At 44.8% G+C, this 15,717-nt stretch overlaps 1 protein-coding gene across 2 annotated transcripts in view; it reads right to left on the bottom strand.

Moving 5' to 3' along the window:
• The window catches only part of VAT1L (vesicle amine transport 1 like), a 169,047-nt gene that overhangs the window by 74,331 nt on the left and 78,999 nt on the right, over positions 1-15,717 (bottom strand). For both annotated transcript variants that reach the window (XM_061386820.1, XM_061386821.1), the window contains exons 5-7: positions 8,192-8,295; positions 5,903-5,958; positions 1,545-1,739 (exon numbers count right to left, since the gene is read on the bottom strand). In XM_061386820.1, the coding sequence (XP_061242804.1) occupies positions 1,545-1,739; positions 5,903-5,958; positions 8,192-8,295 (355 nt within the window). The remainder of the gene's footprint in view (positions 1-1,544; positions 1,740-5,902; positions 5,959-8,191; positions 8,296-15,717) is intronic.

The raw sequence follows: 15,717 nt of genomic DNA, 5'->3' as shown, positions 1-15,717 counted from the left end.
CCGACCTCTGAGACCAGCCATTCTACAGTCTAGCCCTTTCCTCTTCCAATGAGAGGCCACAGTGAATACCACACAGATGTCTGACACATTAAATGAAAACATTTTCAAGAAAAATATAACCGTAGGCTAACCATCTTGGAACTTACACAGCAGAGGAAACGTATGATTATCTGATTTGACTTAGCAATCAATGGAATTACAGTGAACACGGGCAGAAGAAAAAAGACTGGAAGGAAGTAAACCAGAATATTAACAGTGTTACCCATCTCTGGAATGTGGATTTTCAGTTTATTTTTTCCTATGTCTTTGGGTAATTTAGGAGTTTCTTATAATAAGCACGTATTTCTTTTACCCTAAAAGAGAAGGGGTTTTGGTGGCTGGGTTTTTAAAGCACCATTTATGATATTGCTGTGTCAAGGAGGCATATATAGGCTTGATCCATGGATCCAGGACTGGCCCTATTTGATTACATGGTGATTCCTACAAAAATATTTTGGGTGGGAGGGATTTCTGTGCTCAGGAAAGCCATTGGATTTTGGCCAACCTAGTCCATTAGGCAAACAGCACCAAGTTTCATGCCAGGATGACGGCTACTGTTTGTCCCAAAGAATATTTTATATTTGTTAGATTTTTCATAAGTGTCCATGATTCCTCAAAATACAAGACATTCATTCATGCTATATGCAAAAACCAACCAAACAAACAAAAGAACACAAGCCCACATCTTTCACAGTATTTTCCAAGGGCTTCTTGGCTGCCTGAAGCCAAGCTCGTGACATCCGGACCAAGGAAGATTTCTTAATGAAATGTCTCTTGAAGCCTAGAACACATTTCTTCGTTTCTTCCTCACGGGTAGCTCCCATGACTGACTTCCCAAATATCCAAAACCACTCCTGTCCTGAAGAATTTTCTAGACACTCTTTCCTCCTAGCCCATCTCCCCTGAACCACTGCAGCCAGTTCACACTTCAGTATTTGAGGAGTTCTTGTTTTGTGTGATCAAGGAATGCTTTCAAATACTAGAACTTCGGCAGATCAGTTAATAAAAAGACTCAAACACTAGATCTAGCAATTCATGAATAATTACAGTGCCCAGGGTGAAGCTAACGACGTCTGGAAGGGGATCCAAGCACCCAGGCTTGGCACACAAATTATTTCAGCTCTGAGTCATTGTCTGCTCTGACCTCGGTCTCATATACCCGCAAGTGAGGATGTAATTGATGTTGCAACAATGTACACGCTCTCTTGGAGTCAAGGCGAATCCTACATACCCATCAAAGTTCAGTGACCTACTGGGAAAGGTTCATGGCACAAGAGGCAAATTGACACACGTGGTTTAAGAACCACTATAAAACTTGAAGTATATCTTACATTCATAGCACTCCACACTCTAGGACAATGACATTTAGGATCCTCATTTAAAACAAGCCTGGTGGGGGGTGGTGGTGGCGGTAAGAATCCCTTAATAAAAGATTGGATCTGGCTACCCAAATCTGCCAGAATTAAAAGGAAAAGACTATCTGCTGGGGGAAACATCATCCTTACCTCCTCCAGGGCCCATAGAGAGTCCACCACGGGCTTGATCTTCTTCTGGCTGTAGAGTGCAATGAGCTTGTCCACCACTCCCCGAATGAGGCCAGCACGGCCCTGTTTGAAGAGCAGGTTTAGAAGGGAAAACCCTGCGATGACTTTGTTCTCTTCATATAGCTTGATGGGGTTCACCTTCTCGACTTGCCACCACTGGAAAGAGAGAAGGTGTGGGTGACAAGGAGTCAGTGCTGGGCAGGCTGGGGGGATTCCAGTTGGCCAGGAGGTACCTCTGGCTGGTGTATTTTTGTAAGTGCCTCCTACGCTGGGCGCTGCCATGAGTGCACAGCAATGCTTCGAAGATGCTCAGGATCTAGATCGGGGAGAGCCCTTTACGAAGACAGCTCCTAGGCCACATGTGACCAGACTGCTGAGTCACACAGTTGGAATCGTGATCTGGAGCTGGATCCTGCCTGACAATCTGCTCCCAGTTACTCTCCAGGCTTCATTTTTCTCAGTGATGGGATGTGGCAGGATACTGCCTCTGAGGTTTCCTGGGAGAGTTTAGCCTAAAGCACTTGGCTTAGTGGATGGTGGTGGTGGTGGTGATGGGCTGGTGAAGGGAGCAGAGTGGCAGAGAAGTCCAAGCGAGGTGTGGGTGCGGTGGGGTGCCTGTGGAAGCAGCTTTCCTTGCAGGGCACAGCAGCAAGGCTGGGTGGGGGGGGCGGCGGGTGGACAGGGTTGGAAAACACCAGATAAAAAAGAGAAGAGAAGCATAACGGAGGAAGAAGGAACAGCATGATGGAGTGATGAAGCCAGAGCGTTGGGACTAAATCGGTGGGTCTCAGCTAAGGGCAGTTTTACCCTCCCCCCTCCCAAAGGACATTTGGTAAATGTTTGGGATTTTTTTTTGTTGTGATGACTCAAGGCAGGGAATGAACCGGCATCTACTGGGAAGAAGCCAGTGTGTGTGTGCTCACTCGGGTCCAACCCTTTACTACCCCTTGAACTACAGCCCGCCAGCCTCCTCTGTCCATGGAATTTTCTAGGCAAGAATGCTGGAGTGGGTTACTGGAGTATTTCCTACTCTGGGATCTTCCCAACCCAGGGGTAAAACCCATGTCTTGCATCTCCTGCACTGGCAGGTGGATTCTTTGCCACTGCACCACCTGGGAATTGGGAAAAAGCCAGGGATGTTGCTAAAATCCTGCAATACACAGGGCAGGTCCTTGAGACAAAATTATCCATCCGTAAATGTCACTAGCACTAAGGTCCTAAGTGGGAAAGCCACACCTGACAAGTACGGCTGCCTTATTTCCTGTCTCCCATCTTCCACTTTAGACATGAAAAATAAGTGAGTGAAAGTGAAAGTTACTCAGTCGTGTCTGACTCTTTGCCAACCCATGAACTATACAGTCCATGGAATTCTCCAGGCCAGAATACTGGAGTGGGAAGCCGCTCCCTTCTCCAGGGGGTCTTCCCAGCCCAGGGGTTGAACCCAGATCTCCCGCATTGCAGGCAGATTCTTTACCAGCTGAGCCACCAGGAAAGCCCAAGAATGCTGGAGTGGGTAGCCTATCCCTTCTCCAGCAGATGTTCCCGTCCCAGGGATCTAACCAGGGTCTCTTGCATTGCACATGGATTCTTTACCAGCTGAGCTATCAGGGAAGCCATAAGTAGGAAAAATAAGTAGATAACTCATTAACAAACCACAGAAATATTTATCCAATTGCTTTTCTCTGTCTTGATTATGTCCCCTTTAGTTCTTGTTAGACTTTAGAAATTTGAAGTTCCAGCTTCCGGAGGACTCTTAAGAGATTAAAATGGTTACTAACTAGTTTAATACAGAAGGCAAAGAGCCATGTGATGGACACTTAGGAACATTTATGATATTAACATTTATGTTATGGTTTGTTTCCTTTACATCCTGCCTCCTTCCAGGACTGAGGAAGCTCAAAAAAGTAAAATATTTTTAAAAGTGGGGACATGAAATGGTTGGAAAATAAGTCTAAGAAAGACAGGTTGTCAACAGGGGTAAGGTTCATGCCCAACATTTTCACCAAAACCCAGTCCCCAGGGGCCCCAGGGCCAGCTCTAGAAGAGACATGTATTTGGCCTGGGCTGCTTGCCACAGACGTGGAGGCAGAGAAATGATTAATAACTTGATTCATAGTGTATGCATAGTGCTTCCAACAGCGTTTGTGAAATGAAAGCTAAGTGAGCCTATCGTTGCTGCCCAGTCGTGGTTAAGTGAGTTCCAGAGTCCAGCGCCTGCTTCTGAATCCCACTCTGTCACTCGGCGTGCAACTGTAAGCAAATCGCTTAACCTGTGTTCAGTGTCCCCACCATACCTCGCAGGGTCGTTATGGGGAATAAGTGTGTTAACACGTACAAATGACTTAGCTCAGCATCTGGCATGTAGTATGTGGTCTGTAAGTATGAAACCTTTTTATCATCGGAAGTTGGAGAGATATTTTGGCTTAAGTGAGTAAGAGTTTTGGATCTGGAGTCAGACTGCTCTTGAAATGTTGACTTCAATTGTTATTGTCATTACCCTTACGATCTAAAAACAAATGGCATGTGAACACACACTCTGTAAGAGTTTTAAGTGGGAACATCAGTAGGATAGCTGTGTGAGAAATTCCTGTATGAGTCCAACTATACCTTCGATTTCTAAGCTTTTCTCCAATGTACAGAAGAAAATGCCTTTCTAGAACCTTCCAGAACAAAGCCATCATTCCACTGCCTCAGCATGCCCTACCTTCAGTTTGCTTCTAACCGACCAACTAATATTGAACCTGGCCTCTGAAAGGGAACAAACTTTGTTCTTGACCTCCAGTTATAAAGCCTTCTGGTAATCAGAAGCCTTGTTCTGGGCAAGAGAATCTTACCCTCCATCCTGGCTGTTTTTACAAGCGCCTTCATCGAACCTGGGCACACTGCAATTATTTCATTAACACTGTGTGTTGTGATTGTGCATGTAGGGGAGAAAGGGAAAACACTTCTTACAATTGTATGTAATTTCAGAGCAATTTGGTTCCCCACAGCAGGCCGTCAGCATCACATTAATTACAGCCACAGCAATGAAACAGCTGCCAAGGACACAAAGCCTGTCTTCAGGGGACATGATCCAGACAGCATCCTTCATTAGGCTCCATTCTTGCTCCCCTGTTTATCCCATGGCTGCATAATCCTTGACCTGAACTTTGAAGTTCAAACGCAAGCAGAGGCCCTTTCATTCCACTCTCAGGGCAGGAAGTATTGATCATTCCACAATCAGGGGCCGTTTGGGAATAAAGCCTTTGGCAATCAGAGTTGGCACTTTGAGGGCATCTGGATACCTCCACAGTGTCATGCTGAGAGTAAATTCTAAACCCCTTGCCCCGGCTTTGTCTGACTGCCCTATTCATAATGCCTCTACCCCATTCTGTTCTTTTCTGTTGCAACACCCTATCTTCATCCCTTTCAGAGATGTTCTGCCAAGCACCTTATTAATATGTGTTACTTATTTCAGCTTGTCTGCCTCCCTCCCAAGGACATCAAGCGTGCCAGTCTAATTCACTGGGGTACCCGGTGCTTGGCACAGCACCACAAATAGTAGGTGCTCAGAAGATGCTCACAGAGCGAGTGAGTCCATCAGCATCTCACTGGCTGCTGGGGAGGGTAGAGGAGAGAGGACGAAGGCAGGCTCTGATGAGACGCTGCCACTCCTTGTTGTGGGTGTGGAGGTAAAAATGCAGGTTCAAGTCCAAATTAGTTTAATTCCAGCAACTGTAGCTCTAGGTGGGAATGCAGACCTGAGTAGGTTCGTGATGCAGTGAATGTACCAGGAATGCAGCTTCTCAATTGCAGACACAGTAACCACTGTATTCAGACATGAGCATCTACGCTAGTGGTTCACACACTTGCCCCTATCACAGTACTGCCCCAGGAGCTTGAGAAAATTTGAGGTCCCATTGTATCTCCAAGCCAGTAGAATAAGGATATGGAGAAATGTCAGGCAGCCCTGGAGACCCGGTTAGAAAGTAGCCAAACTGAAAGGCTGGTCTCTCCACGGACCAAACAAACTTCACTAATGCTAAGTTTATTCTTGACCAATGATTAAGAACACCAACAATCTCTGTTGAAATAAGAAACAAAGCTTTCTGGAGTTTCTCTGACTCTCTCACCTCTCTGCTTCATTTGAACAAAAGCGCCCCAAGTCACAGTCCTGACCATGTGTAATGAGCAGGGTGGGAACACAGGCTGTCTTGCAAATGAATGATGCAGATGAAAGACAAACAAGAGTTGGCCTATCAGGTCCATGTCCTTAGAAGAGCTTACAGCATGCCAAGCACCACACCACCCCCGTTCGTTAGACGTGCATGGATACTTACTGATTTTGCAAAGCTGAAGAAGCTCTTGGTCTCTCCAGTCACCATGTTGGATGAACCTGCAAAGGGAAGACTCCTAAGTCAAGCTCATGACAATCAATCTCTTGGTTCACATGGAAGAATGGCAGTTGTTTGGCCCCAAACTGTCAAGAGCTTGAAAAGAAATTTAATTCAGCCTTGGAAAAGTGAGGGAAATGGAGGGGGTGGGTGGTGTCAAGCCAACAATTTTAACTAAGTATCACTGGATCAAAGAGGAAGTAACATTTCTCAAGGCGACTGTTTCATCACTTGGGAAAATTGGTCATGCGGCAAAAATGTGATTTAAGCCAACATTCTAATAAAGTGATGGGCTGCCAAAATGTCTTGTTGGTTCCGTTCTTGGAGACTGAGAAATGAACTCATTTGTGAGCTTCCTTTATGGTTTTAATTTGATTCCTCGGTGAGTGAGAGGCTTGGGGAGATGACATTGACTGGGCATTTAAGTGGTGCGGAGAGGTGGGGCTGGGCTAGAATTTAGATGGATGGAAATACAGGGTACAGAGCAACAGGTGAGGGTGAAAACAGGTTCAGAAGCCAAGGAAATGGTGTGACTCATGTTACCTCCAAATAGGTCTGGGCAGAAAGGAGAAAACCATTTGAGACCAAAGGTGTAGGTAACCGAGCTTTGCTAGTGAGAACAAGTGATATTCAGAGGGAAGACAGGAAGCTGAGTCAGGGAAGACAGGAAGCTGAGTCTGCTTGTGCAGAAAGAAAAGACCTCCTCCTGGGTTCTGGGTTGGGTGGAAGGTGAGAGATACTATACAATATTGGTGGCTTTTTAACAACTCCTGCTTTGTCCCCACAGATTTGGGACTAGGATCTTCTCAGAGAACCGGTAAATGAGAAAATCAATGTCTGTCTTAAACTCACTTCTTCGGCATTGGTGAACTTGCTTCTCCTTTTATGGCATGGCTTTTACGGGATACAAACATCACGGCACTAGGCTTTGATTACTTAGTAGTCAAGTGATTGATACAATGAATTAGATACTTGTGATACGATCGAGTTGTATTACACCAGAGTGACATCGTGAAACTAAGGCGAAAAAACAGCTAGTACATGAGCAAAGATGGATAAAGTGTCATCTGCATTTGACTCACATGTCGGTCATAGCCAATATCCATATATTGTACACTGACATTCATAGCTTCTCTTATCAATAGTAATACTTTTAAAATTATGCATCTGCCCCTTTCAACTATTAATACATGGCCACTATTGATGATGCCAGAATACTCCAGCAGTGAAAGCTTCTTCCTTCTCTTTCTGTCACAATGATCTGATGATGACAAAATGATGCTTGGCTGCTTATTCCTCTCACAGATCTCTTTTATAAACTTCTCAGCAAATAGTACAGAATTGAGTATTTTTTTCCTAAGTTATACAGAACTAAGGCTCAATTTTGTACTCTATTCCCATGGAACAGAGTGCTAAAAATCTCACACACTGGAGAACCCTAAGATCATATGGCTTTGGAATGTGACATCTGGCTTCAGATATGTTTTTTTTCCCTTTGTGGAGACTAATGTTTAAATTGCTTTCTATGCCTATAACAAAGAGAAGAAAAAGGGGAAGGGGAAGGGGGAGAAAGAGGAGGTGATGTTGGAGGAGGAAGACAAGGAGGCGAGGAAGAAGAAGAGGGAGAAAAGAGAAAGAGGAGGCTCTGGGGTCTCATTCTTCTGGAGGAAACCTCTCCCAGATGTCCTTCATAGATCCCCCCAGACCCGAGAGCATATAAGTGAATGTAGAGGCAGATGTGGACTTCATCCCTTCAGAGCTTCTGTCTTGATTGGGACATACAGGAGTAGTTTAGAGGAAGGAAATCCTGTACTTTGCAACTTCATCTTCAGTAATGAAGATCTTCCCATTTATCCCCACACCCACCCCCACCTGCATCCTATCCACTCCTCTCCATCCTCCTGCGGGTCCTTTATTGCTTCATTTTTGGAACTTCCTTTGAAGCTATTAGTATTTCCCTCCTGTGCCACCTACTGTGGTCAGGTTTCATCTCATCACTACCTTGGCTTGGCCTTGCTTTATTTCTTGTAGAATGAGACATGCTTATAGAATAATAGTGCAGTAGGCACTTTTAGAATAGAAAACAATGAACAGCCATAGCAGTATCATAGAAAATATGAAAAAGTTGAGAACACCCCCATCTTATTCTGCCAACATATCAGCACATCTCGTCTTTCAGAGCTTTTGCAAGCACACACGCAGTGCTTCCTGCACCCGCTTCTGTTGAGCACTCACCATATAAAATGTAGGTCCCCAGTGGTTTGAGAAGGCTGAGGCCTTTCCCAGTGTTGTCCCCACAGAGGCAATCCAAAACAATATCCACTCCTTCAGCAGAGATTCTAAATGGCAAAACGACAAAGTAAAATATTGTAACCTGTCAGGGAACAAACTGTCAGTCCCTCTCCCCTCCCATGTCATACTGTTGACTCTCAGGAACACAGAGAGCTCTGAGAGCATCAAGATGTACAGCAGAAGCCTTGGAGTCCGTCCTGAAGAATTTCACAAAGCTGGAGGATGCTAAGCCCAGAGGGTGGTGCCAGCGTGGAAGGTCACAGTCTGTCTAGCCACCTTACTCATCATCTCTGAGCCTCCCCTTTCTCTTTTGGAAAGTGGACCTAGCATGTCTTTTTGTGCTAGGAATGAAGTCAGATGAAAAATGTGATACTTGGCCGATTGCCAACCACAAAACAGTCACTCTGGAAGCCAATCAACAACTCATATTTGTGGAGCTTGGGTCGCGTGCCCAACTCTGTCCAAGGTGCTGAAGACAGAGTGGTATAACCAGCAAGCTCCCTATCTTTGTGGGGCTTCCAGTCTAGCAGGGTTTGCCTTTTTCCTTCTCCACGTCCCTCCTCAGTGAATCTATAAAGGCACACTAAATTAACTTGCAAACTTCTGTTTGTCCAATCTCCAGGTTCAACCTATAAATACACTCTCAGAGGAAGAGGGTTAAATAGAGGGGATCTTCCTACAGTGATGGAGGGTTCCAGCATAGAGGGAATCCACATCCGTCCTCTATTAGGAAGATTTCTTCATCCGTTTATTTATTTAACATTTAGCAATTCACTTACTCATGCACTTAATAAACACGTACTGGGCTTCCTGGGTTAAAAGAGATTATGCAGGAGGGGCTGTAGGACTGGAACTCTCGGGAGATGTGTAGGGAAAATATTCCTGCCCACGGAGTTACCAGCTATGGCTGGACCCTGCTCTGGGCAGACAAGAAAGGCATTTCCTCAGGTTTGTGAGTTTGCAGGGGCTATCATGCCTTAGCCACATCACTCAGTTTTTCTACCCCCTCCCCAATCCTTCAGCAAAGTTCAGCCACCACCACTAGCTGATGTCACCAGCTGTGTCCACAGTGGCACCAACTAGGAAATTACACACGCACCTCCAGGGTTCAGACGCGAAGGCAACCTTCTCGTGCCCGCAAGAGCTGAGTCTAACAAGAGTGTGCCCTTTAAAAGCCCCCAGGCCTTGTCCAAAACCCAGCCCATTACAGAGGCCCTTCCAAAGAGATCAGCTTTGCTTTCTACCCAATAGAGGGCTTATCTCATGGGTGTGTCCGTTCAAGTTCCATCTGTAAATTAGCAACTGATGCTTTTGAACTGTGATGTTGGAGAAGACTCCTGAGAGTCCTTGGACTGCAAGGAGATCCAACCAGTTCATCCTAAAGGAGATCAGTCCTGAGTGTTCATTGCAAGGACTGATGTTGAAGCTGAAACTCCAATACTTTGGCCACCTGATGCAAAGAGCTGACTCATTGGAAAAGACCCTGATGCTGGGAAAGATTGAAGGTGGGAGGAGAAGGGGACGACAGAGGATGAGATGGCTGCATGTCATCACTGACTCGATGGACATGAGTTTGAGTAAACTCCAGGAATTGCTGATGGACAGGGAGGCCTGGCGTGCTGCAGTCCATGGGGTCGCAAAGAGTCAGACACGACTGAATGACTGAACTGAACTGAGAAAATTAGGCCAGTGGATCTCAAACCTCAGTGTGTCAGAATCTCCCTGGGGGCTCTTTAAGACATAGATTGCAATCCCCCCACCACCACCCCCACCCCCCCTCCCCAACCCCAGCTCTAGGATTCACTTGGTCTGAGGTGGGGCCCAAGTATTTGCATTTCTAAGAAGTTTCCAGCTGCTGCTGCTGCTGTTGATTTCAGTTCCACACTGTGGAAGCCCCTGGTTTACTGTTTAATTAGTCATTAATTTGTTCATTGAATATTGAGCACTGGTACTGCCCTAGGCATGGGGGATGTCATGGTGAACCCGAACAGATTTGATTTCTCCCTCTTTTTTTGGAGCTTACTTTAGGCAGATATGAATCAAACATTATACAAATAAAAATTAAATTGAAATCGAGTGGGGTCCAGTGCCACAAAGGTGTCATGAGACCGTCTACACTGAGGATCTGCCCAATCAGGGCTGCCAGGGAAGACGTCCCTGGGGAAGTGAAGAGTGGCAGGTGGAGCAGATATGTGGGTCAAGAGAGGTGGTAACAGGGTCCCAGGCAGAGGGAACAGCATGTAGACAGGGCGCTCAGGGCTGGTGCACTGGGATGACCCTGAGGGACGGGATGGGGAGGGAGGTGGGAGGGGGGTTCAGGATGAGGAACACATGTGCACCCATGGCTGATTCATGTCAATGTATGGCAGAAACCACCACAATATTGTAAAGTAATTAGCCTCCAATTAAAATAAATACATTCATTTTTTAAAATCTTAAAAAAAATTAACTCTCCATAATGAACATTGGAAGACTCTGATGCTGGGAGGGATTAGGGGCAGGAGGAGAAGGGGATGACATAGGATGAGATGGCTGGATGGCATCACTGACTGGATGGACGTGAGTCTCAGTGAACTCTGGGAGTTGGTGATGGACAGGGAGGCCTGGCGTGCTGCGATTCATGGGGTCACAAAGAGTCGGACACGACTGAGCGACTGAACTGAACTGAACTGAATGAACAAAATTGATTGCTTCATGTGAAAAAAATGCTCAATGTTGCTAATGTAATACACCACATTAACAAATTGAAAAACAAAAACCATATGATTATCTCAATAGATGCAGAGAAAGCCTTTGACAAAATTCAACATCCGTTTATGATAAAAACTCTCCAGAAAGCAGGAATAGAAGGAACATACCTCAACATAATAAAAGCTATATATGACAAACCCACAGCAAACATTATCCTCAATGGTGAAAAATTGAAAGCATTTCCTCTAAAGTCAGGAACAAGACAAGGGTGCCCACTTTCACCATTACTATTCAACATAGTTTTGGAAGTTTTGGCCACAGCAATCAGAGCAGAAAAAGAAATAAAAGGAATCCAAATTGGAAAAGAAGAAGTAAAACTCTCACTATTTGCAGATGACATGATCCTCTACATAGAAAACCCTAAAGACTCCACCAGAAAATTACTAGAACTAATCAATGACTATAGTAAAGTTGCAGGATATAAAATCAACACACAGAAATCCCTTGCATTCCTATACACTAATACTGAGAAAACAGAAAGAGAAATTAAGGAAACAATTCCATTCACCATTGCAACGAAAAGAATAAAATACTTAGGAATATATCTACCTAAAGAAACTAAAGACCTATATATAGAAAACTATAAAACACTGGTGAAAGAAATCAAAGAGGACACTAATAGATGGAGAAATATACCATGTTCATGGATTGGAAGAATCAATATAGTGAAAATGAGTATACTACCCAAAGCAATTTATAGATTCAATGCAATCCCTATCAAGCTACCAACAGTATTCTTCACAGAGCTAGAACAAATAATTTCACAATTTGTATGGAAATACAAAAAACCTCGAATAGCCAAAGCGATCTTGAGAAAGAAAAATGGAACTGGAGGAATCAACCTACCTGACTTCAGGCTCTACTACAAAGCCACAGTTATTAAGACAGTATGGTACTGGCACAAAGACAGAAATATAGATCAATGGAACAAAATAGAAAGCCCAGAGATAAATCCACGCACATATGGACACCTTATCTTTGACAAAGGAGGCAAGAATATACAATGGATTAAAGACAATCTCTTTAACAAGTGGTGCTGGGAAATCTGGTCAACCACTTGTAAAAGAATGAAACTAGAACACTTTCTAACACCATACACAAAAATAAACTCAAAATGGATTAAAGATCTCAACGTAAGACCAGAAACTATAAAACTCCTAGAGGAGAACATAGGCAAAACACTCTCTGACATACATCACAGCAGGATCCTCTATGATCCACCTCCCAGAATATTGGAAATAAAAGCAAAAATAAACAAATGGGACCTAATTAAACTTAAAAGCTTCTGCACATCAAAGGAAACTATTAGCAAGGTGAAAAGACAGCCTTCAGAATGGGAGAAAATAATAGCAAATGAAGCAACCGACAAACAACTAATCTCAAAAATATACAAGCAACTCCTACAGCTCAACTCCAGAAAAATAAATGACCCAATCAAAAAATGGGCCAAAGATCTAAATAGACATTTCTCCAAAGAAGACATACAGACGGCTAACAAACACATGAAAAGATGCTCAACATCACTCATTATCAGAGAAATGCAAATCAAAACCACTATGAGGTACCATTTCACACCAGTCAGAATGGCTGTGATCCAAAAGTCTACAAATAATAAATGCTGGAGAGGGTGTGGAGAAAAGGGAACCCTCTTACACTGTTGGTGGGAATGCAAACTAGTACAGCCACTATGGAGAACAGTGTGGAGATTCCTTAAAAAACTGGAAATAGAACTGCCTTATGATCCAGCAATCCCACTGCTGGGCATACACACTGAGGAAACCAGAAGGGAAAGAGACACGTGTACCCCAATGTTCATCGCAGCACTGTTTATAATAGCCAGGACATGGAAGCAACCTAGATGTCCATCAGCAGATGAATGGATAAGAAAGCAGTGGTACATATACACAATGGAGTATTACTCAGCCATTAAAAAGAATACATTTGAATCAGTTCTAATGAGGTGGATGAAACTGGAGCCTATTATACAGAGTGAAGTAAGCCAAAAGGAAAAACACCAATACAGTATACTAACGCATATATATGGAATTTAGAAAGATGGTAACGATAACCCTGTATACGAGACAGCAAAAGAGACACTGATGTATAGAACAGTCTTATGGACTCTGTGGGAGAAGGAGAGGGTGGGAAGATTTGGGAGAATGGCATTGAAACATGTGAAATGTCATGTATGAAACGAGATGCCAGTCCAGGTTCAATGCACGATGCTGGATGCTTGGGGCTGGTGCACTGGGACGACCCAGAGGGATGGTATGGGGAGGGAGGAGGGAGGAGGGTTCAGGATGGGGAACACATGTATACCTGTGGTGGATTCATTTTGATATTTGGCAAAACTAATACAATTATGTAAGGTTTAAAAATAAAATAAAATTAATTTAAAAAAAAAGAAAAAAATGCTCAATGTTGCTAATTATTAGAAAAATGCAAATCAAAACTACAATGAGGTATCACCTCAGAGCGGTCAGAATGGTCATCATCAAAAAGTCTACAAACAATAAACTCCGCAGAGGGCGTGGAAAAAAGGGAGCCCTCCTACACTTTTGGTGGCATTGTAAATTAGTGCAGCCACTGTGGAAAAACAATATGGAGGTTTCTTAAAAAACCAAAAATAGAACTGCCATATGATCCAGCAATCCAGAGCATGTATCTGGAAAAAAACACAATTCAAAAAGACACATGCATCCCAATGTTCACTGCAGCACTATTTACAATAGCCAAGACATGGATGCAACCTGAATGCCCACTGACAGAGAAATGGATAAAGAGGGTGTAGGATACACAGACAGACACACAATGCAATATTGCTCAGTCATGACAAAGAATGAAATAATACCATTTGCAGCAACATGGACGGACCCAGAAATTATCATAAAAATGAAGTAAGTCAGAAAGAGAAAGACAAATATCGTATGATATCACTTACATGTGGAATTTTAAAAGATGGTACAAATGAATTTATTCACCAAACAGAAACAGACTCACAGACTTATAAAACAAACTATGGCTATCAAAGGGGAAAGGTTGGGGGAGGAATAAATGAGGAGATTGGGATTAAAAAAAAATAACAAATTGTAGTAAGGGTATTTCATTTCATCAAACTTTTATTTCCATTTACATATTTTAAAAATATGTGAATGAGGGTGTGTGAGTTTATATGAACATGCAGAAGGATATGTGCATGAAACAAATGTGTGTATAAATAAGTACTAAGTCTGAACCACTATAAGATGAATTTTTCATGGTGTGTAATAATAGAAAAAAGTGGTTACAAACTTTCCTTGGTAAATGTTCTTTTCTTCTGGTTTGTACACTAATTGAAATGAAGCTGTTTAGAATGTTTAAAAATTTAAAAAAGGGAGGGAGCCTGCTGCACAGCGGGGCTGGAGAGGCAGCAGGAGGCGGCGCACAGACGCTGCTGAGGCCGGGCTGAGCCGCCTGCTGGGGAGCTGAGCACCCTCCTTTCTCACGTCCACAGGTCAGTTTTGCTCCCTCCCGTGGAAGTGAGAGCCTGCCCTGCCTCTCCTAGCCAGCCTTCCCGGACCAAGTCCTCCCCGTGAACTTCACTTCCCTAAGACCCTTCCCTCGGCCCGCAGGATGCCGCCCAGGTGCAAGAGAGGCCTCCCCAACACGAGGCTGTTCACACCTTCTGGGGCATCCCCGCTGGCCCTGCCTGTCCTCTGCTCCCCACTTCCTGTCCGGGGCTCCTCACATCCACGTTCTGCTCATGGGCCCACAACCTCCCCTCTGCCCATCCCAGTTCCTTGCACTGGCTGCCTGGCCTCGGCCTGTGGCTCCAGCCTCTGGACTGTGGTTCTGCAGAAATGCAGGGCACGCCCACAGAAACACGTGACCATATGCTCTGCCCACTTCCCCATCCTCACCTCTGACTCACCACCCTAGACACCCTGACTTTCTAGCTATTCCTAAAACCCCACATTTAAGAGCACGTACTGTGTGCCAGGCACAGCACTGTCTCATCTCATGAGGCCTCGTGTCAGTCCTGAGACTCAGGGCCAGTTATACCCATTTGATGGATGAGGAAACTGAGGCTCAGTGGAGTCAGTTGACTGTGTGGGGAATAGGAGGGCCCTGGTTTGAACCGGACGCCAGGTGAGAGCCCCAGAGATGGAGGAGGTTTTGTAGGGCGGGTTGTGGCCAGCCCGGGGGTGACTGCCACTGCCACTCATAGTCCCCAGTGGAGGCTGAGCAGAGAGTCGGGCAATGCATGGAGGTTGAAATAAGCCAAAAATTCGCTGCGCATTGCTGTCATCATATCCTTTTGAAGGTCAGTGGTGCAGTGGGAGGAAGGGAAGGGAGGAGATGGATTCTGTGGATGAGAAGCTGGGTACAGGCTGGTGTCATTCCTGGGGGCCCTGAGGGTGAGAACACGCCACTGACCCAATTTGGTTATAGAAGTCAAACCTGGGAGCAGACATTGCTCCTTTAAGGGCCAGCAATGTTCCTTCAGGTGAGAGCTGCAGAATGGAAAAGCGCTCCATCCCCTTGTTTAGTCACTAGAAGCGCAGTTAGTGGATCGGACTGAACACTGGGTCTAGTTAAAATGCTCAGGTCCTGCAAGTAGGGACTTCCCTGGTGGCTCAAACGGTAAAGAACCTGCCTGCAATGCAGGAGACCCGGGTTCGACTCCTGGGTCGGGAAGATCCCCTGGAGAAGGGAATGGCAACCCACTCCAGCATTCT

The sequence above is a fragment of the Bos javanicus genome, chromosome 18 (assembly GCF_032452875.1).
Source record: "Bos javanicus breed banteng chromosome 18, ARS-OSU_banteng_1.0, whole genome shotgun sequence".
In the NCBI taxonomy this organism is placed as follows: domain Eukaryota; kingdom Metazoa; phylum Chordata; class Mammalia; order Artiodactyla; family Bovidae; genus Bos; species Bos javanicus.
The sequence above is the reverse complement of the archived record's forward strand: the minus strand, read 5'-3'. Positions and strand labels throughout refer to the sequence as shown.